We start from the raw sequence: 26,209 nt of genomic DNA, 5'->3' as shown, positions 1-26,209 counted from the left end.
AGAAATGAAAGAAAGGATCCTCTGCACTTTAATGGTGAAGAATCAGAAACAGAATCATCTCCCATAACTAAGAGCTAACTTTTGAACAGGCACTGGTATGCAGCCCTTCCTCTGCTAGAATCATTGCCTCGCCAACGAGCACAGGGTACCAGCTACAATGAATTCTTATATTAGCCTCTTTCTAAACGCATCTTCCAGTTCCAAGAGTCACTAAGGCCACCTGCAAGTAGCATTATCTGGATGATTTGAAAGCCACGAAGCAACACAGGGAGGTCAATATGAATGGCATGGTTTTATATGATCTCCTCTTGACAGACTCTTCAAAAGAGGGTTAAAAGTACCTTAACAGAGAGTTAGCAGTGATGGTTAACGGCCTCTCCTCTCCCTTTAGGGCTGTTAAGGTACTATGTTCATAGCAAGTTCATTGACTTATCTTTGGCTTGTATGCATATAAGGCAGGAAGAAATGACAGCTCAGAAAAATAAGATGTTTTTCAGACAGAGCATCGGACGCTAAATAAAGTATCACCTGCTCATTCATTTAAACTTGAACAAAAAGGGAAGCTTTTCCCAAAGGCCTCTTGCTAGACAGACCTCATCATTTTCAATCCAGTTGCTACGCATTTTTCTTGCTTACTATTTTTTCATTTATTCTTTTGTGAGTGATATCTACTTCTCATTTGGCAAGGTGAGCAAGTTAAGAAGAGTGAAAATACAGAGGAAATACATTAGGACATAAAAAATTTAAGCACAATGGTAACTACCAACAAACCAAGAGATCTTATTTACTGTCTTATCTTGGCCTGGGACTCTGGTGCAACCAGAAAGACCTAGATTTCCCCCCAAAAAACACTTGTTTTGGAGTTCTCACCTAGGAACGACAAGAGGTAGAATTTTCAACAATTATTTAACAGCATTCAAAAGCCTTGAACTGATAGAAACAATAAACTTATACGCGAGTACCTTAACTACTAATTCAACAAAATAGAGAACGGACCATACCAGCTTCAAGATACTGCTGTAAATCGGTAATATAAAAGCAAACAAATGCTAATCTCATGTTTTCAATCTTTACACATAATCTTTAGATTGGATACATTTTTAAATAGCAGTTTTGTGTCAGCTATTGTAGAAGACATTTCGCCCAAATAGATATAAAAAGCTTAGGTAAACACAGAGCACCTGAAACATATCATTTATTTATGTTTTACACTATTGTTTAAATTTTGCTGGACTTTCAGATTTAGGAGACCTTTACCACGTTTGTTCTGATAGTTTATTATTTCTTTGTTTCATTTTGTGTCAGTTGCAAATAGCTTTCCCTGGACAGTACATGGTCCAGAGGTTATGATGGGCACTGCTAAACAGAGTCAAAGGGATTAGGTGAAGAGGATTTTCCATACCCAACACGAACTATACTTCTCGTAAGAATGGCTCTAAGTGAAACATTTGCCACACTGAGGCCTCTCAGTGCTTCCATGTCATTAGCTCAACTTTTAAGTGATGAAAAACCCATCTGGCTACTGGAAATAAAGGGATTTGTTATACATTCCATTTTCCAGGGGCCAAACAAAGTCATTAGCACGTTATCACCTCTGCTTAATTTCACAACAGAATTCTCTAATTCCAGGAATCACAACAGTTCTGTCATTTGTTTATTCATTTTGTTGGATATTGGTCACACTAAAATTACATCACAATACCTAAGCAATCTTTTGGAAACACTTCTACTTAGGAAAAGTAGTAAAAGCCACCCAAAAGATACAGGAGATTTATTAAGGCTCAGACAAATCCACTCATGAACATGAAGGGAGGCTGGAGCGAGAGTCAGAAGGCAACCAGAAAAAATATGTTGGGCCTAGGTACAGAGAGTGGATGCGTGCTTACATGGGTGATTTCCGAGTACCCGTAACAGCCCAAAGTTCAGCTTCCATTCAGGTTTATTTAATTCATTTTTCAATTGCCTGTGGATTAGGTGAGTGCCACTGAAAGATCCTCTTTGACCCTCTTCAGTAAGACCTTATTGAGAAATCCATCCTGTTGAGTTCCATGACAGAAAGAAGGATGGTCAACATCATTTTTCTTAGTCAGAAAAGCTACTGTCCTTAATCGGGAACACCAATTTTAATAAAAGGTTTTTATGCTGTACCATAAAACGAATTTAAAATGTACAACTTGGTAAATATCAAAATTTTGCTCTTATCATTATAGAGTCCTACCATACTTTGTCCTCACTCCTGACACACCTTTAGGCAAATTTTGTGGTGTGATGCGGATATTTTGTAGTTGTGGTTTTATGCCAAATCACACATTATATAGAAAGAAATATATATAGATTCTGGATCTCCCCCTCCCCCCAAAAGTATATGATATTTCATTGTTTCAAACACTGGCCGTTGTCCAGACCTTTTTCTAGTTTTGAATAAAGTTTTTATTATTTGTAAGTCTTAAAGCATTGCCATCACAGCTGTAAATTTCAGACAAGACTCCTAAAATTCCACAGTTAAGAAAACCCTATGCCTTCTCATCTTTTGGGGTGATTCAATCCAAGTCAGTCTCCTGGATTTACCTGCTTCTACAGGTAAAAAATCAAATAATCCATAAGTTTACTCATATGGAATTATCATTATTATTAGTATTTGCAAGCTCTCTCTTTACAGAAATAAAAATGACTTCCTATTTACCAGCTTTCTCATTATTCTTCATATGCTACTTTTATCCTAGTTTGGAGCTTGCATTATTAGAAGCAGGATGGGCATCTCCTAAAACAAGAAACACTAATAACGTGAATAATAATGAAATGCTAATAGTGAGCCTTATCTTGCACATCCTGATGTGCATTGCATTCAAATGGCTCTTAGAACTACTTCCAGCTATGTAGGTGTTCTTCCTTTCTTAATTTTTAATTAAAACAAACAAAACAATTAAAAAAATATATTTTGTTCAGCTGGGAATCACTCTAGGTTTTTACTTTTAATTAAGAAAACACAAATATTTGAGGTCAAATCTAAGTGTCTTTTGGTTTGTCTGCTGAATTGTATTGTAGCTTTTAACTTTTGGCAGTCACGTAGAAGTTCAAACTATATCTATAATTCCCTCTCTGAGACTTACTGGCAAAAGCTCACCCATCAAAGCACCAAGAGTGCTTTTGCAGTCAATGCATAAAGAAATCAGCTATTTATTGGCCCGGTTTTCTGTAGTATGTATAAACAATATGGAGATTGACAAAAAGCCTTTGTGTTGCACTAACACTGAGAAAGCAAAAAGAAAATGAAAACAAGGCATAAAACAAAGAAAGGATGTCTACAGCGGAACAGGCACAAGTTACTTTTTTTTTTTGTTTTCCTTTTCAAGCTAAAAATTAAAGACAATACTTATCTTTGTGTAGAGACTACTCACCAAAGCCTGAATAAACCAAAGGTTGAGATTACCAACATCATAAAAACATTTTCACTTCTTTATCTAGATACACTTTCTCATTAATTCTTAAAAAACTGAGTCCTCCTACAGCAGAAAAATGCAACAGAAATGCTCTTACGTAGACACTGTAACAGAGAAATGATCAGATTTAATTTTAGGTTGTTATCACGTTCAAAAGTGCCATTAAAGAAAAATGTGGGACACTGAGGCTAAGAATATGTTGACAACCAAAACTTCACTAACCTTGAAGCTTTTTAAATTGCAGCTCTTATAAAAGGCTGAACAACTTTCTACAATAATGTTTCCTAGCTGTGAAATGTAACATTGCCCGGAGTTACTTGGAACGCACAATAATTAGCGACAAATAGCAAACAGCGCTCATCCACTGCAGGTCAGATTGAGAATGTTCTTGAACTGCCATTCTCTTAACCAAGTAAAATACGCTGTTTGCATCGCATCTTATCATTCTGCTAAAATAAAACCCTAAATAAAGTTTGTAACAAAACTGACGTGTGGCAAAAATACAGTCTGGTCTAAACTCGGCAAGCTTTCACCTCAGGGTTCTTTGTACTGTGCATTGGAAGATGCCACTTCTGCAAATAAATAAAAATGGGACTTTCCTACCACTAAGTACACTTGGAGAACAAAGGCTTATCTGCAAATGTATCAGAAGTTCTTTGTAAATTATCAAAATCTTATCAGGCCAAAAAAGTCGTAGAACGATAGGATAAATTTGTAGATATAATACAGAAATTAATACACTATCATTTTAGATGGTTTTTAAAAACATCTACAGACAGAAGAGTTGTGAGGTACTAAAGAAAAATTATATGTGCCAACTTAGAAGATAAAATACAATACAGTATTTCTAATAATAACGTTACACCAAAGAACTTTTATACAAGGAAAATAACTAAAATGTAACTACTGCGAGTTCTGACGCAACACAGAACATTTAAACCTCTTTCTTAGTGAATATTTGATTTGCTCCTTTGAGAATATCTCATGATTTGTTAGATTTAATTAAAACAAACGCCTCCTTCCTGACCATTGTAGTGGTGCTGCTGAGCACCTGTTGCAGTTTGAATTGGTATCACCTGAAGTTGGTAACATGAGCAACACACACTGTTCCCAAGGTGGTTAACAAGCGCCTTAACTTACTGGCACGAATATTCTTTCCTCCTACCAAAGCCATCTTCCTTGATGCATCTTGGAATTATATTTTCCTTTCTCACAGCCAAATCACAGCAGTGACTCATAGTTTTGTTATTGATGACTGCAGTCAAGTCTTTTTACCCTTGTGTCACTTCCAATTTATGAGCCCCTTTTATAGAGAAATTCCTATCATCTCTACGACCTTGCACTTCGTAGCACGAGATTTCTACCTGTTTCTGTAGCTTTATTTTCAAGGTAGCATTTAACATTTTGGTTTCTTCAGTATTAGCAAGTGCCTCCTAAATTTTGCCAGGTTTGTACCTTTCCTGCCTGCACCTTTAATGAAAATATTAAAGGAAGATCAGCCAAGTCCCCAGCAGCCCCGAAGGAGCTCCATTAGTAAACTCTCTCCACTCTAAGCTTCTTTTCCAGCACAAAGAACTGTAACCTCTCATTTATCTAGTTCAACACATTCTAACTTTTCTTCTACTAATCCCCATATGTTTTAGCTTAAGGAATAATTTATTATACAGATTATTTTCAGTTAAATAAAACAGTTTGAAGCCTTATTATAAAGAAACACCAAGCTTGCATATCACAGTGTGCTTTTTGTAAGCTTCTGCTTTATTTTACTCCATTTTTCAGCAATTTCCCTATATTCCCATTTTTCCTTCTAAGCTCATACTTACACATTCCACAAGGTCCTGTAGCAGTGAGATCAGTATTTCCTGTGTAATTGTTATTCAAACAGATGGACTCAGAGGCACCTCTAAACTACGTATTCTTTGAAAGAGACCGCTTTGCTGACCCAGCTCAGGCCCACCTGGAGCAGGTGACAATTATACACAGCTAGAGTTTAAATCTTACCAGTTTACTTTGTTTTACGAACTGTGTCTTGCCAGTAACTTCTTCAGGTTTTAGATTCCATCCTATAGTGATTACTGTTATGAATCTTCTTTCAGAAGCCCTGGGATCACCAAGTCAGCGCACTAGAACCAAGAAAGATCAGCAAAACTTAGAAACCAAATTTCAGCTCTATACCGACACAACTGAAGAAGGCTGTCAGATTTTTTTAAATCAGTTGGAGACTCTTGAAAAATGCAGTTTCAATGCCTCGCTTCCTCTGGTGATGATTGTCCATGGCTGGTCGGTATGAACTCATTTTATTTTTAATTCAAAGTACATTCGATTTGATATACTTTCCTTCCCATTGGGTCGTGCCAAGAGTAACTTCAGAAGAAAGGTTGTGATTAGAAAGATGGAGGATTTTCCTGGTAGCGATCATGGTTAGAAATAATACAAAGTGGATATGGCCCTCTGAGATCCTGAAGGAACAGCCTACGAGCCATTTTTCATATAGGAGTCCCATGCCAAGGATTCGATTCAGCCTTCGTTTAAAGCCAGTAGAGTTTGAACAAGTCGCTGAATTAATGTGCTGTGCCTCTGGAGGAATGAACACCTGTTTCATTTCTCTGATACGCTCGCTGCTGGATATTTAGACTTACTGAAAAGCAGTGCAAACAATCTCCTCACATCTTCCTCACAGATTAACCTTTAAAGAAAATTTCCCTGTAAGCCCCTTCAGCTGAAAATGAAGCTTTCGGCACCAATGAATTATCATCTAGTTAAACCATTAAAAAACCTCACCATGAACCCTTTCTCCAAAGCATCGCTGTATTGAGAGTGACTTTTGATCGGATTCTCAGTCGACAAAGGAACAAAAGAAAAGGCAGGAAATAATGTCAATTTAACAGTCCTTGATTTTAACTGAACAAATGTCATCACATAAGGTGGCAAAATTAATCTTTCTTGCAATCTGAAAATACAAAGAGAAACTGAACAACACACTTGATGCTCCTAATGCTCAAATAACAGCAGATCTGACTTTGGACCAAAAACTGCCCTAGTTTACTTTAGCCAAGCCTTCCAACATAAGGATTTGTTCAAAACCTTTATTTTCCTCAAAGACAAACTATGGACCTGAAACTACTGTGATGGAAGTTTATCGTTCACATTAACTTAATTTGCAGAAGTGTTGGGCTCTTGGAGAAATATGTATGGAAACCCAGAGCTGGGACTCTCAAATTGTGCTAAAACACCAGAAGAGATAAGGAGGTTCTATTAGTTGAGGACACATGTGAACAAAAATTAAATCTAACAGATTAAACAACAATCCTGGCCCATCAAATCAGAAGCGGTCTTTGATGTTCAAAATGTAATGGCTGTAGAAGGTAAATGCCCACTGGTCTGCAATCCTCCAGCTTCCCTCTCTCTGCAGCCCTTTCAGCATGAATTAACAGGGACAACTGCTCTTGACTGAAATCAGGGATTCTCTACACATTTCTGAAAATATTTAGGGACATAACTTCACTGATGAGAGTGCATATTGCAAAACATGAATTATTATACAGTTCTTGTATTGATTCTTATTTGTTTTGCCCACCAAACGCCAAAGATTCTCAGCACTGAGACATGTTCAAGCCCCTAAAATCTAGTTATCAGCACTAAGTCCTCTTTGCTTATATTCTGGTTTTTGTTTCCTTCACCCTTTCACAAGAAATAGAAGGCAGAGACCTCCCTTAAGGATGGTTTTTTTAATTTTCCTTTGTTTTTTTTTTTTAATCAAACAGGTGGATGGGATATTAGAAGGTTGGATTTGGAAAATGGCAGCTGCTCTTAAGTCTCAGCACAAACAAATTAATGTGATAATTGCAGACTGGCTTACATTTGCCCACCAGCACTATCCCATTGCTGTACAGAACACGCGCTACATAGGGCAGGAAATAGCAGACTTCCTGGAATGGCTGGAGGTAAGAGCTCCCAGATCAACACATGCTTCTCTGGAAAAGACCTATTTACTTGTTCTTAAGCTTCTACCACCTGTCTGAAGCCCTGTGCTGATTAATGCTGCTCATTTCACATGTTTCTCTTATATATTGAAAATTTTTCTTCCATAAACTTTCATATGTCACCATAAAACTTCCATCTTGCAAGAGAAAAAAGCAAGTGGTCTTTGTTTATTAAAATATTTTGATATACCTTTACGGATGAGATAATTTCATGCTACTTTAGCTCTCTAGTTCGCGTGTGTGCAGACAGCTGAGAGAGTCCCACACTTTAAAAGCATTATCATTCACAAGTGATTTGTTCAGTAAAGTGGATTTATGTTTTCTGTGCCTAATTTCTGCTTCTAATGTATAACTCAAGCGTGGCATTGTGTCTGACTTTCATGTCAGTCCCTCAAAGGTTATTCTGAAAGAGTGGCTTAAGAGATTCAGAATATAAAGGGAGACTTGTTAAGAGGACAGATGAAGCAGATGACGTGGAGGCAGTCGTGAGTTCAGAGCCACATAAAAGTATAACCCACATCGCTTCCCAAAACTCCCACTAAATAGGGAGCTGTGGTCACAGCTGGATTGAAAAGGCTGAAAGAGGACTGCAAGGGATCCCTGGTCTCCAGAAATATTGAAGAAAAGACAGAAAGCAAACACTAGAATGAGAATCATTTATACAAACCAGGAACCCTAAGCAACTTCTTATTTAATCTATCTCTAGTACTAATATAAATTACGTAATTTGAAATGAAATTATACTTCTGTACCTCACAATGAATTTTTGAATACATTAATTTAAATACAACAAACCCTAAGGTGGAAATACACTGCAAAGCTGAAGGATTTGTAGTAAATGCCATTGAAGGGCTAAGCTGCTTTCAGCAGGAATGGCAGGGTAGAAGAGGTCAGACACCGTGCCCAGTTAGGGACAACAGGCACAAAAGAGAAGGCAGAAGAGCCAGAGACACAATTTTTGTTGTAACATTACAAGAAACGTTAGCTTTTGGTCAAATGTAGTTTAAGTTGCTGGAGCCTAAAGTCATATTTTGAAGCTGTTTAATTATTGAATGAATCAAACAGTGGACTTCGTTCAGTTCCCAGGAGGACACACCACACAGTCAACAAAGACAGTCTGTGGATTCTCCAGCGTCAGCAAACAAACTGAGGCTTGAATAAATGACTCCTCACTCCAGCATTGTAGGTAGCTCCTCTTGTACCACAATATGTTATGTTCTAAGATTTAAATATGCAATCAGTTTTCACAGCATTCAATTGAGCGTGTTCAAGCAGCAAACCTTCCTTCTGCTGAGAAGCACCCCTCCTGAGTCTACTACTTTAAAACCCCTTTATTCCAACCCCCATAACTATCTTCCCGCTATGCTTCCGGGCAGGCGAGTATCTGAAATAGTCTCAACGGATGTAACAGAACCTGCAGTGCTGTGCAACATTTTAATACAGAATAAAATTAATGTAAATCCTAGTGCTCTTAGTCCAAGGGTTAATCGAGCGTGACCAACAACAGTCTCGACCGCATCCATCTCAATAACACCAGCCAAGAAAATTGGTCAGATCCTGGGATTTTGAAGAACTGCTTCTCTCAAAAGAAGGTTGCCAAGTTTCACCTCATCTTCATAAAAGTATTGAGACTGCAAAGCCACTCCACTGGGACAGGCAATATCCGCACTGAAATTAAAACAGAGGTTTGCATTTCCTGCAAGAAAAATATGCCGCATTTTTCCTTCCAAGACAGAAAAACTTTGAGCCCTGCACCTCAGGTGAAATGCTTAAGATTATCTAGATAGTATTGATTAGGTAGAGAGAAAAGCCTAAGGTGAATTCTGCTTCAATAGGCTGCTTTCAGATCAGGCACCCAGTTTTGTACAAACCAGTCCAAGAAAATGTCATTGCCATATCACTCAGCATGTCTGATCAATGTTTTGATACTTTGGATTCTAATTTGGCTTGTGCTAGTACCGCAGGCAAAAAAAAGCCAAGCACTTTCCGTAAAGGATTGTATTACACTGAAGTTAAAGGACAGATATCCAGTTTGTAGTGATAGGAAAGTCAAATGCTGCAGACAAAAGGCAATGCACATTAGCATTACTTGCAATAAACAGCAACTAAATCCCTATTATCTGTGTCGATAGTTTTTCTGAGAATAGCACAAAAGCAGCAGTCCTCCAATGGGTGAATTTCTCCATGAAGAGGAGGCAAGGGATAACATTTAAGCCAGTGAACAAATTTAGTGCATGATCTGTGCATCTCATTTGACCTCCATCACCATACAAATTTCTTGTGTGCTGTCTGATGGCATTCCTAGGTTGCAGTAACTATTTCACTTCTTACTTTTCACATTCTCTACATCTAAATCAAGCTGCTCTTGTCTTCCAGGAATCCATTCAATTTTCCAGAAGTAATGCTCATCTAATTGGGTACAGCCTAGGAGCTCATGTCGCAGGATTTGCTGGAAGTTATATCAGTGGTACAAAGAAGATAGGAAGGATTACAGGTAAAAGAGTTGCAGCTTCAAGAAAACGTACCACTCAACTGATTTAAGTTACATAGATATTTAACTTATCAACATCATATCAATATTTAGCTGTTGAACAGCAGTATTTGCCACAATTACAAGTTTAATCCCATCCATTTAAAAAATAGATTTAGAAAAATCAATGAAATCACTTTTTAAAATGATTTTTAAAATCCTAGGATTTCTGGCTTTGCCCTTTCCCAGTGGAGTCAAAGTTATGACACACAGAACATACAAGCGTGGGGACCATAAATCATAAACCAAAGATTAAAGTTGCATGAATTTGTCTTGCATCCATCCCCAGTAACGCTGAAAGGTAAATGTCACCCACTAACCTTGGGTCTTTAGTCGCTATATTGACACAGTGCCACTCAAATACACTGTCCATTGTTAGCAACTCATTCGAAAAAGAAAATTATATTAAGGAAATTTTCTAACCATGAGCTTTCAGTCGTGGTAAGTTGCTCATAGAGTGAATTTTAGGCAGTTCTCCTGTGACAAAAATGATAGTCCTGGGTTACATTTTACAAGCAGCCTGTCATTAAAGTATCCCTTATAGATGCTTAAAGCAAACAAAGCTAAACATAACACCCCATTGTTTCAACATTTCGAACTTTCTGTAATGTTTTGTAACTGTACTAATGATGAGTGTAGTGAAAATACACTGATAAGGATACTGATATACTGTATGCAGGACCACATCTAATGCACGGTGACTGCATTAAAAACTAACTAAACCAGAAGTGCATTTCACACAAGACTCACATTAGCTATGGGGGTATACTATACCCCCTATACAATCATTTCTTGTGACAGCGCCTGCACACAGACAAGATGATTCTACACAGCGTGTTGTGATATTACACCCGTGCATACACTGAAGGACTTCATTTATCAGCACTGCTCGCTCAAACCATATTAGCAAATCAAACCTCGATAATGGATAAATAAAAAACATTAAAATACATCATTTATTGTAGCAGCTGTACACATTCTTCAGCAAATTATTCAGATTTTTAACAATAAGCTCCAAAATTCATAGTGATAAAAGCTACTACAAATACAAGGAAATGTGTGCCTTCAGGGTGACGGCTCTGCTTGTAGCCCGTGGTATTATTCTTGTACAGTTACATCGATGCAACTATGTTAGTCCATATTACCAAACGAAGTACCTGAAATTAGAAGCTTGGCCTCAAAACTGAAGGCAGCTTTAAACTATGCAGGCAGTCCTTGTCCATAAACCAGTTCCCAACCAAAAAAGCGCCATACAAAAATATCCAGCAAGCTAAACATCACCGAGACTCCCGAAGTGGAATAGTATTATTCTGAATACTGCAATAATTGGCCTTGAACACTTTTAAAGTTGGAAAATTATTATAAAATACCCCCGGCAGACTCTTGCAAGCAACAAGCGAAGCTTTATAAAGTTCCAGGTCCCAAATGTGGGCTAAAAGTCAACCTGGTTGTGGGACTGGTGTCTTCAAAAGGGCCTCAGAAATGCATGACCTCTAGAGTATGAAAGAACAAAAGTAAGTAAACAACTCCCAAGTGACAAAGCAGCAGTAAGCATGGTTTGCCTATAACAAACACTTCTATCTCTGGCCCTTGTCCTCGTGCATGCAGCAGTTAGTGTTTATTACAGCGCCTCTGTTTACTTGACCCTTTGGTGTAACCACATACCCTCTGCAGGACAAATGTTCTTAGCATTGTTTCTACTGCTGAAAAAAAATTTAAAGTACCCACAGAGTCTATTTTAAAATATTTATCACAGACTTTTCTCGTAACAGTGAAAGAACAGCCCCGTCTGCACTATATCACAACTGGAATATTTGTATTTATTGCAGGCCTTGACCCTGCCGGCCCCTTGTTTGAAGGAATGTCACCAACAGATCGTTTATCTCCAGATGATGCAAACTTCGTGGATGCAATTCATACATTCACTAAACAGCACATGGGTCTCAGCGTTGGCATCAAGCAGCCTGTGGCTCATTTTGATTTTTATCCCAACGGAGGAACCTTTCAACCTGGATGTCACATCCTACATGTGTACAACCACATCGCACAGTATGGAATCACTGGTAAGAACCAACTGCACGGAATGGGGAGCAGCACTGTAGCTGCACCGACAGCTTCTCTGGGAAGCCCGAGGTCTCTCTGTGGTCTGAAACAGCATCTATGGTAGAATGACCTCCCATTATATGCAAGGAAATTTCTTTTCTAGAAACTGGTTATCTGATTTATACATCTATTGAGTTCAAACTGTTCCTACTGGCTCAAAATCCAGATGGAGATCCATGACAAGTGGTGTCCCTCGGGGGTCCGTACTGGGACCAGTGCTGTTCAATATCTTCATCAATGATATCGACAGCGAGATCGAGGGTACCCTCAGCAAGTTTGCAGATGACACTCAGATGAGTGGTGTAGTTGCCACAGCAGAAGGACGGAATGTGATCCAGAGGGACCTGGACAAGCTGGAGAAGTGGGGCTGTGAGAACCTCGTGAGGTTCAACAAGTGCAAGAGCAAGGTCCTATACCTGGGTTGGGGCAATCCACAATCCACAGGATGGGAAGTGGTGTGATAGAGAGCAGCCCTGCAGAGAAGGACTTGGGGGTGCTGCTTGATAGAAGCTCGACATGAACTGGCAGTGTGCGCTCACAGCCCAGAAGGCCAATTGTGTCCTGGGCTGCATCCAAAGCAATGTGGCCAGCAGGGAGGGAGGGGATTCTGCCCCTCTATACCTCTCTTATGAGACCTCACCTGGAATACTGTGTCCAGTTCTGGAATCCTCAACGTAAGGAGATGGAGCTATTGGAATGGGTCCAGAGGAGGTTACAAAGATGATCTGAGGGCTGGAGCACCTCCCATACGAGGACAGGCTGAGAGAGTTGGGGTTGTTCAGCCTGGAGAAGAGAAGGCTCTGAGGAGAATAGGTATAACCCAGAGAGAGGCAGATTTAGTCTCGACATATGAGGAATTTCTTCACTCTGAGTGTGGGGAGGGCCTGGCCCAGGCTGCCCAGGGAAACTGTGTCTGCCCCATCCCTGGAGGTTTTCAAGACCAGGCTGGATGGGGCTTGGAGCCCCTGATCCAGTGGGAGGTTCCTGCCCGTGGGTGGGCTTTAAGGTCCCTTCCAACCCAGGCTATCCTATGATTCTATGATTCTGCTGACACCAGTAAGGAATTCTGGCTGCCGAAGGAATTCTAGCACTTCCGAAAACAAGGCCACGAGCATCCTGGTGTTAAGCACTTCTGAATCATTTCAAAGTTATTTCTTTCAGCAGTAGAGGAAATGAGAAAACTTGTTCTAATTAAGCCCAGTTTCCTCTAGTGTGCAATTATTTCAAATCAAATAAAACACAGGACTGTACCACTCACCTCCTTGGTTCACCTTTTCCCAAGTCCCTGTCCTTCAGCAGCACAGATGATGCTCTCCAGGACATCACGGCCACTGTTCCAGGATAGGTTTTATATGTAGAAGCTTATTTCCAATGCACCTAAACATAATGGATATAAACTGGAGGGGCAGATTCAGACTGGACATAAGGAAGAATTTCTTCACTATGAGAGTGGGGAGGCCCTGGCCCAGGTTGCCCAGGGAAGCTGTGGCTGCCCCATCCCTGGAGGTGTTCAAGGCCAGGTTGGATGGGCCTTGGGCAGCCTGAGCCAGTGGGATGTTCCTGCCCATGGCAAGAGGTAGAACTGGATGATCTTTAAGGTCCCTTCCAATCCAAACTACTCTATGATTCTATAAACATATAGAGAAACTGATGCAACATACTCAGACAAGGTATTGATCCACAGTGACAACCAGATGCATTCACTGAAAAACCCCAAAAGAGCACTGTTCACCTAGCAAAGTGCCCCCCAAAACTATTTCTCAACTATCACCACACTACCTAAAAGCAGGCTTTACTTCTTAGTGGGTAATTCATGACAAATGTGAAACCAAACAAGCTTATCAGAAAAGACACAAAACCAGACCATCGTGTTATATACTGATTACACAGCAGAAAATAACTTTCATAATTTGATGACACTTATTTCTTCTAAAAGCAGATCTATGTCATTAATAATTTTTAACGTATATTAATGTATTTAATACATATTAATGTATTTAATACATTTTTTGCTCCTTTTTCCCCAGTAGAGGCTGCAATTAAAATCCAATCCAACATGAGATTTTGTCACACTGATAGGAACTAAATATGAATTTATCATATAAGCGTCCAAAAGGCAAGCGTTCAACCATTCAGGATGAGATTCTTGACTTTAGCTGTTTATAGACCTTTTATAGGGTCGTACTATGTGTCATACCGACCAGAACAGCCAGGACAATGAAATCAAGATTCATATTTACAGCTATAAACAATCAAGCCAGAGAAGTTTAACCAGTGAATTATTTAATTTTATTACCATGTGTGCTCTGTCAAACTATTTTTGGATGATCTTAAAAGTAAAGTTGCTTCGATGCACGATTTCTGAGGCAAAATCAGAATTGTTTTAGTAGCAAAGGGGGTGGGAAGAAAACAATAAAATATGTTTATGGTCGGTTACTGTACTCTGGGGTTGAAACAGTAAAGGGGGAAAAGGGTGAGCAACATTTTGTTGTTTGCATTTTTTCAGGCATCACTCAAACTGTGAAATGTGCCCACGAGAGGTCGGTTCATTTGTTCATCGACTCTCTGCTTCACAACGATAAGCAGAGCACAGCGTACTGGTGCAACGACGTCAACACCTTCAACAAAGGAATGTGCCTCAGCTGTAGGAAGAACAGATGCAACACACTGGGCTACAACATCAGGGAGGAAAGGCTCCCAAAAAGCAGACGACTCTTCTTGAAAACAAGAGCACATATGCCTTTCAAAGGTTTGTGGGAATATGATGTTCCAAGGGCTGAAGCACCTCCCGTACGAGGACAGGCTGAGACAGTTGGGGTTGTTCAACCTGGGGAAGAGAAGGCTCCGAGGAGACCTTATAGTGACCTTCCAGCACCTGAAGGGGCTACAGGAAAGCTGGAGAGGGGCTGTTCATAAAGGCTTGTGGGGATGGGACGAGGAGGAATGGGGATAAACAGGAGAGGGGCAGATTTAGACTGGACATTAGGAAGAACTTCTTCACCATGAGGGTGGTGAGGCCCTGGCCCAGGTTGCCCAGGGAAGCTGTGGCTGCCCCATCCCTGGAGGTGTTCCAGGCCAGGTTGGATGGGCCTTGGGCAGCCTGAGCCAGTGGGAGGTGTCCCTGCCCATGGCAGGGGGTGGAACTGGATGGGCTCTAAGGTCCCTTCCAACCCAAACTATTCTATGATTCTATGATTTGTTATGCTCTCCAGACTGACCACAAAGCGTGAGAAAAGCCTAAGCTTTGGGATCTTGTTTACTCACTTATTAAAGCTCATAAAATCTATGGGAATAATCAATGTGCCGAGACAACAGAGAATCCCTGTAGGCTGTCTGGATGCCTTTTATCAAGATCCTAACTCTTAATGGGGGAAAAGCATGCTGCTTGCTTGCCACAGGCTGACTGAGGCCTCAGACATGCTGAGGGTACTGATCTACAAGGTTTTCGTGCAACTGGCCTGCGCGGGTTTGTTGTAACACATGCAGGCACGCAGCCAAGCCAAGAAAGCAGCATAATTGCTCCGGGAGGCTGGTAAAACCTCCTGTTCCAAGTTTGCCCAAATTTTATCTGCAATTAGTCTACAAGATGATATATAAATTATTACTTTTCAAACAAGGGACAAGCAACAGAATAGCACAGGCTCTTGCAGGGCAGAACGGTAGCACTAAAATAAAGTGACTGGTACTCTAGCTTTATCTCCATTAAATTACTTGGGGAGCACAAAGGAACAATTTTCTGGAGAGGCAATGACAGTGGTTTCTTACATGTATTATTGGAGAGAGGGGAAGCAGTCTGACATGGAAACGGGGCCGATGTGCCGGTGAATTCGAGACCTTATTGCTCTCTACAACTACCTGAAAGGAGGTTGTGGAGAGGAGGGAGCTGGCCTCTTCTCCCAAGTGACAGGGGACAGGACAAGAGGGAATGGCCTGAAGCTCCGCCAGGGGAGGGTCAGGTTGGATATCAGAAAAAAATTCTTCACAGTAAGAGTCATTGGGCACTGGAACAGCTGCCCAGGGAGGGGGTCGAGTCGCCTTCCCTGGAGGTGTTTAAGGAACGGGTGGATGAAGTGCTGAGGGACATGGTTTAGGGAGTGTTAGGAATGGTTGGACTCGATGATCCAATGGGTCCTTTCCAACTTTGTGATTCTGTGATTCTGTGAATGGCCAGGGCAGGTGACAGCTTGGCTGTCAGAATGTCAAGCAGTGGCAAGGTTTATGTACGTTTTATAGCAAGAACAAGCCACAAGGACAAAAAGAAGTGGGGACGCACTTCTTCCAAGAGACTTTTGTTGCAGGGATGTTTGGTGCGAGGTGTTCCTCCTCACCACCTCCTCCCCCAGCCATCCGTGAAGCACACGGCAAGAGTGGCGTGGTGCAGCGCAGGCAGGGTTCCCGTGTGAAGCCGCAGGCCACCAGGGACAGAGGAGACTTGCGAGGTGTGCCTGCCTCCTCACCCAGCAGCTGGTGCCCTTCCCACCACCCATGGGTGCCCGGGCACCTGCTACATCACAGTTCTGAGGCATGGGGGTCCTTCACCCCCTCGCCCGCTGCCGGGCAGTGCTGGCCCTTTCCTGTTCCTCTCTCTATTCCTCTCTTGTGAGACCTCATCTGGAGTCCTGTGTCCAGTTCTGGAATCCCCAACATAAGAAGGAGATGGAGCTGTTGGAATGGGTCCAGAGGAGGCCACAAGGATGATCAGAGGGCTGGAGCACCTCCCATTTGAGGACAGGCTGAGAGAGTTGGGGTTGTTCAGTCTGGAGAAGAGCAGGCTCCGAGGAGACCTTAGAGTGACCTTCCAGTGCCTGAAAGGGCTACAGGAAAGCTGGGGAGGGACCGTTCGCAAAGGCTTGTGGGGATGGGACGAGGGGCAATGGGGATAAACTGGAGAGGGGCAGATTTAGACTGGACATAAGGAGGAATTTCTTCACTCTGAGAGTGGTGAGGTCCTGGCCCAGGTTGCCCAGAGCAGTGGTGGCTGCCCCATCCCTGGAGGGGTTCAAGGCCAGGTTGGATGGGGCTTTAAGCTCCTGATCCAGTGGGAGGTGTCCCTGCCCATGGCAGGAAGTGGAACTGGATGATCTTTAAGGTCTCTTTCAACCCAAATTATTCTACGACTCTCTGATTCCGTTGGAAGGGTCACCCTGCTCTTCCCCCCCCCCAAGACACTGCAGCTGGGGAAGCATTTTGAATGTCCCAAGCATGAGCACTCAAAGGCTCTTCCAGTTCGGAAGAGAAACACTTTTAAATGCTGCTTGCGTTACACATCTTGTTTCCCTACAGTGCCCAGTACTCAACCACAATACCACAGATCAAAAAATATACAAAAAATACAGGTACTTTAAAAATAATTCTGGAAGTCTTCCCTTAATGCCGCTGTGAAGCATGTGGTGGGGACTCCAGAGGGGCTGGCTCGGAGCTGGCACTCAGAGCAGCTAAATCTGCTGGATCTTTTCTTATACTTTTTAAAGTGCCTCAGAAAACTACCCGAAGAATATGGAAAAATTCCAGAGGGCATGTCTAGTCCCTGATTTCATTTTGCCGCAGGACAACCAGGTCACTCAGAACCAGGAAAGCCGGCTGCTCTGGGGATGCGGTGTCTGCTACCACCACGTCTGGGCACAGAAACACCATCTCCATGTTGTGGTTCTGCTCTAGACACTGAGATAGTCCCAGCTTGTGGTAAAATATCTGTGTCCCATCAGCTGTGATTTCAATTTTAAAGGTTAAATATGTTGCATTTTCATGCTTGGAACTGATTTTGGTATTAAAAAAAAAAAGGTCCTCAGTGCAATGCAGATAGCAGAGCCCCAGACAATGGTTTTCTTTCACAAAAGCTTCCAAACAAGGAGGCAACTGTGGGAGGCTGCATACAAAATCATCTTTGTAATGCTTCTAAAAAAAATTGTTTGAAGATCATGTGAGAAGCCCAAACAGAAGAAATTTGAGAAACTCAGCATTATCCTTCCTGATCCTCTGCACCTTCACGAAATCTGACATTTCGTTACACATTTTAACATCTTCATGTTCTGGACCACATGTTAATCCAGCAGAAACAATAAATAGTTGTTTCAAAGAAGGTAACATTCATAATACAGCTGCAGTGAGACTCTGAGTCAGAGTTTTTATACGAATACACTCACCTTTTCCCTTAAAGTGAGCGCTACAACCACAGAAAAAGCCTGGGCTTTATCAGAATACATACTAGAACAATTAATTGGTATGTGGAGAGAAAACTGAGAGCAGGACAGGACAGGACAGGACAGTAATTGAAGCGATCTGTAAACACGCCTCTCCGCCTACTTTGCACTCAGCAGGTTTGCACCAGAGTCAGTGTTTGTCCCTACCCAGCAATGCTTTCTCAAAAGAAAATACGTTGTCCGCTACATGCAATAACCATGAGGCAACTACGAAAAGATACAGCTTTTCTAGCAAATACCCTCCCCTGTGAACATTCAGCTGCACAAAACAAACAAACAAAAAAAAATCTATCTGTGCATACACATAAAACAATGACTCCGTTCACGGTATGGTGAACCACGTGCAGATCTAGTGATGCCTGAAGTGGATGAGGAGGGGAACTGAGGAAAGAGCATCTTTCTACTCAAAAACCAGTGTGAAGTAACATTTACCAGCACAGCTTTCCATGTATCATTTGATCAGATTGGAAGGATAAATACTGAACACCCCTAATTCTTCCAAATACTTTGTGGTCTTTCTTAATAGAAATTACAGTTTTCTTCCTTAACGCCTAAATCAGTTTAGTCAAGAAGGTGGCTGCCAGAACCACGACTGTTTTGGACATTCAAATCTAGCTGAGAATTTCTGTGTGCACTTGGCCTCTTAACCGTGTGTTGGGTGGGGTTTTCATAATTTACTAAATGTCCTGTACACCGTTGGTTTCTTAGGCATTCTTCATTCTGACAATATTCAGTTCAAAGACTTTCCTAAATACTCTTTTTCCAGAAAACCACGAAATCTCCAAGTATTAATGACATCTTTCTTATAGTAATGGGCTTGAACAAAGTCATACTGTTAACGGCTGCACGCTAAGCACAAGGCATCATTATGCAGTCAAGGAAAGCCTGGAAGTCATCTGTTTTGCACAGCAATTTTCTGGCCAATGGGAGAAAAAGCCCAACTACATTGCATAAGGTCTTCAATCCGTATCATACATCTCTAATCATGTTCAGACATAAGGATCCGTCTGCTGGTTAGACAGAGGGCTTGCCAGAAATTCTAACAATTAAACTCCAGTGAAGCTGTAACATTTCCTAGGGAGGAACGTTTTACACTGCAAAGGGAACTCAGCCCCACTTACCTTTTTTCTCTATCTTTTTAAATAGAGCAACAGGGCCCTAAGAGATTATGCAGCACAGCAACAATCAGAAAAAAATATTATGTCTTAATTGCAACAAATTTATTTAAAAAATAAAATGGAAATATCAATCGAGTTACTGCTCTGAAAAGCAAAATCCCTCGCCTAAGAAATCTAATGCTTCTTTGACCATTAATTTCACCACCTGGCAAATTCTTCTTTCTACAGTCTATCATTATCAGTTCAAGATTCACTTCATCAACGAAATCCAAGGCAAGCAGATAGACCCAACGTTTACCATCTCCCTGACTGGCACAAAGGAGGATGCTAAAAACCTGCCCATCGCACTGTGAGTATCGCTATTGCGTGTCATCGTACAAAAGCGAGAGGCAAGGAGCCACGTATAACACCACATCACGTACCTAATCGTGTTATGAGTGAAACTGTTTAGTCCAAGTAAGAGAAGACGAAGTGGAAATTCTCCTCTTTTCACCCACAACCCCTAAAAGTCAGAACATTTTACAATGTTCACGCCGATTTTGCATGAAAAACCTCTCAGAAACAACCTTAGCAACTATGGAAGTTTCACTGAGCATTAAGAACCCCATGTGCTTCTCTTTAGTCCATCCCACAGCTAACACAAGGAGGGCTAATCAATTAGAACACAATTAAATATGCAGCTGGGATTAAAGAATCTTGGATATTTCTGATAACAGAGCATCTGTATTAACCAAAACAAAGGCAAGAGTGTGGCTCAGCCTTTGCTCTGGCAGATAAAGGGTGTAACACAGATGCTATTATGGGACACCTTTTCTTTTCCTGTCAGAAACCGCTACTGCTTCACCTGCTTTCAAGCTTCCCCCACTTCTGCTTCTTTTCTACCGTGTTGCATTTCACCACTTTATGCACCTGGAAGACGTATCCGAGAGACAGTTATGTTCCTCCCTGAAAAAGGAGGAGGAAATATAATTCTTTCTTTGGTCTTAAAGAGGAAAAGAATGCTTTTTACCCTGCTTCGCTTAAATCCACAATAATAAAAATCTTAATTATTCTGGTTTTGCTTTGTGCAGAGTTGAAGGTATTAATGGGAATAAAACCTACTCTTTCCTCATCACCCTGGACACCGATATCGGTGAGCTAATAATGATCAAGCTCAAATGGGAAGCAACCGCAGTTTGGGAAAATATCTGGGACACAGTTCAAACAATCATACCGTGGAGAAAAGGCACCCGTCGACCAGGACTTATAGTGCAGACAATAAGAGTGAAAGCAGGGGAAACACAGCAAAAGTAAGTGTAATGAAAACACTATTTTTTCTCAAATGCCACCGCAAATGTTTGGCACACGGGTTTTCCTAATTCAAACACACCTGAGCGCCAGTACTCACACCAACGGTGAATTTATCCTTGTACAACTTCTGGCTTTCCCTCCTCCCCCACAGATCACACGCCATGATTTTTAAGTGACTTGGAGAATTTCTTTGTTCTCGGGTCAGAAATGACAAGTGGGAAACGTTCTGGCTTACCACAGCTGCTAACCTGAATTTAAGGCTAAATAACTTTACAGAATCACAGAATCACCAGGTTGGAAAGGACCCATTGGATCATCGAGTCCAACCATTCCTAACACTCCCTAAACCATGTCCCTAAGCACTTCATCCACCCGTTCCTTAAACACCTCCAGGGAAGGCGACTCCACCCCCTCCCTGGGCAGCCTGTTCCAGGAGCCAATGACTCTTACTGTGAAGAATTTTTTTCTGATATCCAACCTGAACCTCCCCTGGCGGAGCTTCAGGCCATTCCCCCTTGTCCTGTCCCCTGTCACTTGGGAGAAGAGCCCAGCTCCCTCCTCTCCACAACCTCCTTTCAGGTAGTTGTAGAGAGTAATAAGGTCTCCCCTCAGCCTCCTCTTCTCCAGGCTAAACAACCCCAGCTCTCTCAGCCGCTCCTCGTCAGACGTTCTCCAGCCCCTCACCAGCTTTGTTGCTCTTCTCTGGACACGCTCCAGAGCCTCAACATCCTTCTTGTGGTGAGGGGACAGAACTGAACACAGTATTCGAGGTGCGGTCTCACCAGTGCCGAGTACAGAGGGAGAATCACCTCCCTGGACCTGCTGGTGACCCCGTTTCTGATCCAAGCCAAGATGCCGTTGGCCTTCTTGGCCACCTGGGCACACTGCTGGCTCATGTTCAGTCGGCTGTCAACCAGCACCCCCAGGTCCTTCTCTTCCGTGCAGCTCTCCAGCCACTCTTCCCCCAGTCTGTAGCGCTGCATAGGGTTGTTGTGCCCCAAGTGCAGGACCACTGCTGCTAAGTGTTTAGCTGAACTCGGGAACAGAGGACAGAGATTGCACACAGATCCAAGGAAGAATTTCAGCAAGTTCTGCAGCGCAGGTTTTTTTTACACAATTAATGAAAATAACTGATGATAATTTCATGCTTATCTTCAGAAGGTAATTATCTCACTCCAAAAACCATACCTCCATGGTGAGGGGGTAGAACTGGATGATCTTTAAGATCCCTTCCAACACAAACTATTCTATGATTCTAAAAATCATATGAAATTTCAAAGAAACGAGACATGTAAGATAAATATTAACTCCAACATTAAGGCTACGGTAAAAAAATCAAATTCCTATTTACAAAAAAATATGCCAAATCTTAATTATTTGCCCTTCAATAGGGCAAATAATAGACATAGACAAACTCTGCATCATCACCCTTGAAAGTCCTCATTAGAAGGATCACACGCAGAAGTACACAATCATCTGATTATTAATTGAAACCAAAGATTTTAACATAAAATTCCCTTATTTTTACCTCATTCTTGACAGCTGATAATGTATTACAATAGTGTGTGGGCTGGATCAGGGGTTCCTGGAGTAGTAACTGTGGAAATGAAGTTTTAACTACAGACACTTTGGAACTTCTATAGTGGGCAAACAGAACGTCAGCAATCCTGGAAAACAGACAGACTATCTATGCTTCTACATACTACACTTTCACTGGTATTTGACAGTAATTTTTGCACTCTGGATGTGCTTTTTTTCTATAGTATGGATACATTAATGTGAATTTTGTCAACCGAACTCAGAAAGGCAATCAGAGAGCAGTTTTCTGAAGGAAAAAAAAATGTTATGCCAACAAAAGTCTGTGCGCATGGAGTTTTTTTAATTTTTGAGGGAGTTTTTTATTTTCATTTTTTACTTTTGCTTATGGTTTTAGATGGGGAAACGTGTGTTCTTTATTCTTCTTCCCCTGCTGATTGCTTTGAAGCTGAATCACCAAGTCTGAGCGGTCTTGTTCTCCACATACAGCAATGCTGGTGGCACTCCTGAAACTGCTTATTCTCAGACACATTTCAGCCAGAAGACAGAGTAGCAAAACTTACAACAATTCCCACGGCTTTAACCCTCTGAGAAATTTTAACTGAGGAGTATAATTAAGGTTAATGAAGAAACCATGTCTTGCCTTGTAACTGTGGTTCAGTCTTAGAAGGTGACTTTCTCCACTACAGCCTTTTTCTTACCAGGATCAGCACAATTCTTGCAGACTTTCTGTGGAATCATTCTTACTGGCAGAGCTGCAGCTCCTTGACACGGACATAAAAGAAAAATTAGACAATTTAAAGACACATTTTCATAAGACAAGCTGGGCGCGCTGGAGGGATCCTATTTTCTTGGGGTTTGTCCCCCTGAAAGTGTATTTTATAGGTATTTTCCTCTCTCAACCCAGCACTTGGCATATGCTGCCAAAAAAAGAGCATCGTTTCTATAACATCTCCTGCTGTTTTAAAATCAACAATTCCAAATCAGTGCTGACCTAGATGTCAAAACAAATTAAAGCATGGTGTACACTGCAAATTAGAAAGCTCTGCTTAATAAAGACTTTTGTATCGTAAGAAAGGAGTATGAAGGATTATGAATACGAAACTATGACAGGATTGTATCAGGTAAACTCGTTTTTCTAATCAGAAAGCTCCCATCCAATACTCTGTGTCCAGAACCTGGCACAAGCCAATTACTACAGATGTACTAATTAAAAAATCCTAGGAAATGGGTAACCAAGGTGGGTAGTTATTATGCTAACAAAAATTTATGCTGTTATCTTCAGGCACTTAACGCTCTTTGGAAGTTTTTTGGCTGCAAGCAGAAGTTTGTGTCAAGATTTTAATAGATACTGATTAGATGTTGGTTTTATTTTGTGCCGTCCGGGCTCATCTTGGGAATAGAAATGATATGTTATTGTTGAGCTACTCTATTAATGCTTGAGGAATAAATGAAAGGTTATTGGGCGATTCTAAAATGAGGATCAAAAGGATACGCAAGGAAAAGTGTTTTCTTCAAAGAAAAGAATGCACAGATTTTGGTCTTCTTGGAACACCCAAACATCACAGATCTAACAATTAGCAGAAACTGAATATTAAAAAAAGGTAGTAAACACAAGATGTGTTTTGAGCTGTCTCGTGCCTTCTCGAGTATTTGAACAAACTGTTGCCAATATTTTATCTCCGTGTGCCTTTACATCACAATGTTTGTGATATTTATGCAAATGATGAATTTTCCTGTTAGATTACCTAATGACAAACACTTAAGACACGACGTAGCATCACACATTTAAAAAGTAGTCAGCAAACAGACTATCATGAGCAATAAAATACCAGATTCTAATATATTTGAGTTCCAAAACAGTTTTGTAGCAATGTAGTCGCTTACGTTGTTAGCATCCTACAATCATAGAATAGTTTGAGTTGGAAGGGACCTTAAAGCCCATCCAGTTCCAACCCTTCTGCCATGGGCAGGGACACCTCCCACTGGATCAGGCTGCCCAAAGCCCATCCAACCTGGCCTGGAACACCTCCAGGGATGGGGCAGCCACAGCTTCCCTGGGCAACCTGGGCCAGGGCCTCACCACTCTCATGGTGAACAAATCTCTCCTTATGTGCAGTCTAACTCTGCCCCTCTCCAGTTTATCCCCATTCCCCCTCGTCCTATCCCCACAAGCCTTTGTGAACAGCCCCTCTCCAGCTTTCCTGTAGCCCCTTCACGTACTGGAAGCTGCTCTAAAGTCTCCTCAGAGCCTTCTCTTCTCCCCAGCTGTCTCAGCCTGTCCTCGGATGGGAAGTGCTCCAGCCCTTGGATCATCCTTGTAGCCTACTCTGGACCTGTTCCAATAGTTCCATATCCTTCTTACAATGAAGATTCCAGAACTGGACACAGTATTCCAGATGAAGTCTCACAGGAGACGAACAGAGGGGCAGAATCCCCTCCCCCACCCTGTTGGCCACGCTTCTGATTCCTACATGAGGCTTATACTGACAGGATGGGGGCAATGGGGATAAACTGGAGAGGAGCAGATTTAGGCTTGACATAAGGAAGAATTTCTCCACACTGAGAGTGGTGAGGCCCTGGCCCAGGCTGCCCAGGGAAGGTGTGGCTGCCCCATCCCTGGAGGTGTTCAAGGCCAGGTTGGATGGGCCTTGGGCAGCCTGAGCCAGTGGGAGGTGTCCCTGCCCATGGCAGGAGGGTTGGAACTGGATGATCTTTGAGGTCCCTTCCAACCCAAACTATTCTATGATTCTATACCTGATTTTTACACCAAACCACTGGAGAAAAGCATGCTGAACATGTACCAGGACAAGATCAAGGCATAATGCCCTCAGTACACAGGAGCTGCCCACTCTTCTTACTCTGCACCTACTGTCTGGCAGCCAGGTACATCCCTTTCTTCACAACACCGTAAAAGCCACCAGATACCCTCCTGTAAAAGAGAGGATAAAAAAAAAGTCAGATTCCGTGTATCTAGAGGATACACTTTTACACAGATAGCAGTTCTAAAAAGTAACATTATGCTCACGTGCTGTGTTTTCTTTCTAGAATGGCGTTTTGTTGTCAAAGCATCAACAACCTTCACCTTCATCCAGCCCAAGAGAAAACATTTGTGAGATGTGAAGATCGCTTTCGGAGACAAAACTGAAAATGAGCAAGAACACAAAACACAACTACTCTCCAAAATACGTTCAAAATGCCGTCTAGCAAAATGTTTTAAAAATATCTAGCTACTATACTAAAATAAAATACCCCCCTCCATTAAATAAAATATATATCCCATATTAAATATATTATCCTACACATAACTACATTACATTTAAATATAGTTTCACAGGTGGTGAAGAAATTTCATCAAAAGAATATAGATTTTATGATGCAACGGTAAGCTGAAATATGTGCTTTGTTCATTTATGAGTCTCCTCTCAAAGCGATTAATAAGCAGTTTCATCAATGGTAACAGTCTGAAGTTGTTTAAAGTTTTAAATCTCAACAGAAATAAAAAGATCAGTATTTGAAAGAATGATTGCCATAAGCCTTTGGAAAAATTCATTTTGTTGGATTCAAGGGGAAAAAAAAGAGCCTCATTTCCCATTAAACACTTTGAATATTAACAGCAGCTACTATCAGCTAAGCCTTTCAGATCATTTCCTAATAAAGGAGTTTAAGTCATTGAAAAAAATATTCCCAGATAATACTGTTAATAAAGAGTCTGAAATTTTTACTTTAAAACATTCAAAAACTAAACCAGCATCTCAACATCGAGAATAAGCCACGTGAAAAGTCAAATAACTACGTCACCTCAAAAAGCTGTGTTAATCTTTGTCCTAGTGGAAAATGCTTTGCTGTTTAACTATTTTAATGAAAGTACTGATTTCAGTTCCCAGTAATTTAACTCTTTGAATGATGCTCGGTGCACTAGATGCAATTCTAGCACAGCTAAGTTCAGGTAACTTTTGCATTCGATCATATCTACCTGCTTGTGTAAGGCCTGCGATGGTTAGATTTT

General features: G+C 41.3%; 1 protein-coding gene across 3 annotated transcripts in view; it reads left to right on the top strand.

Annotated features, from left to right (window-relative positions):
• Positions 1-25,441, top strand: part of LIPC (lipase C, hepatic type) — a 74,699-nt gene extending 49,258 nt beyond the window's left edge. For 2 of the 3 annotated variants that reach the window (XM_054077160.1, XM_054077158.1), the window contains exons 3-10: positions 5,537-5,724; positions 7,205-7,384; positions 9,800-9,917; positions 11,783-12,016; positions 14,563-14,805; positions 19,603-19,723; positions 20,445-20,663; positions 25,249-25,441. In XM_054077160.1, coding sequence (XP_053933135.1) covers positions 5,537-5,724; positions 7,205-7,384; positions 9,800-9,917; positions 11,783-12,016; positions 14,563-14,805; positions 19,603-19,723; positions 20,445-20,663; positions 25,249-25,348 — 1,403 coding nt within the window. In that variant the 3' untranslated portion in view covers positions 25,349-25,441. The remainder of the gene's footprint in view (positions 1-5,536; positions 5,725-7,204; positions 7,385-9,799; positions 9,918-11,782; positions 12,017-14,562; positions 14,806-19,602; positions 19,724-20,444; positions 20,664-25,248) is intronic. The other variant, XM_054077159.1, reaches the window with a different exon arrangement.
• The last annotated feature ends 768 nt before the right edge of the window (positions 25,442-26,209 follow it).

This window comes from Cuculus canorus, chromosome 12, assembly GCF_017976375.1.
Source record: "Cuculus canorus isolate bCucCan1 chromosome 12, bCucCan1.pri, whole genome shotgun sequence".
NCBI classification, from domain to species: domain Eukaryota; kingdom Metazoa; phylum Chordata; class Aves; order Cuculiformes; family Cuculidae; genus Cuculus; species Cuculus canorus.
This window is presented reverse-complemented; position numbering and strand designations above follow the sequence as displayed.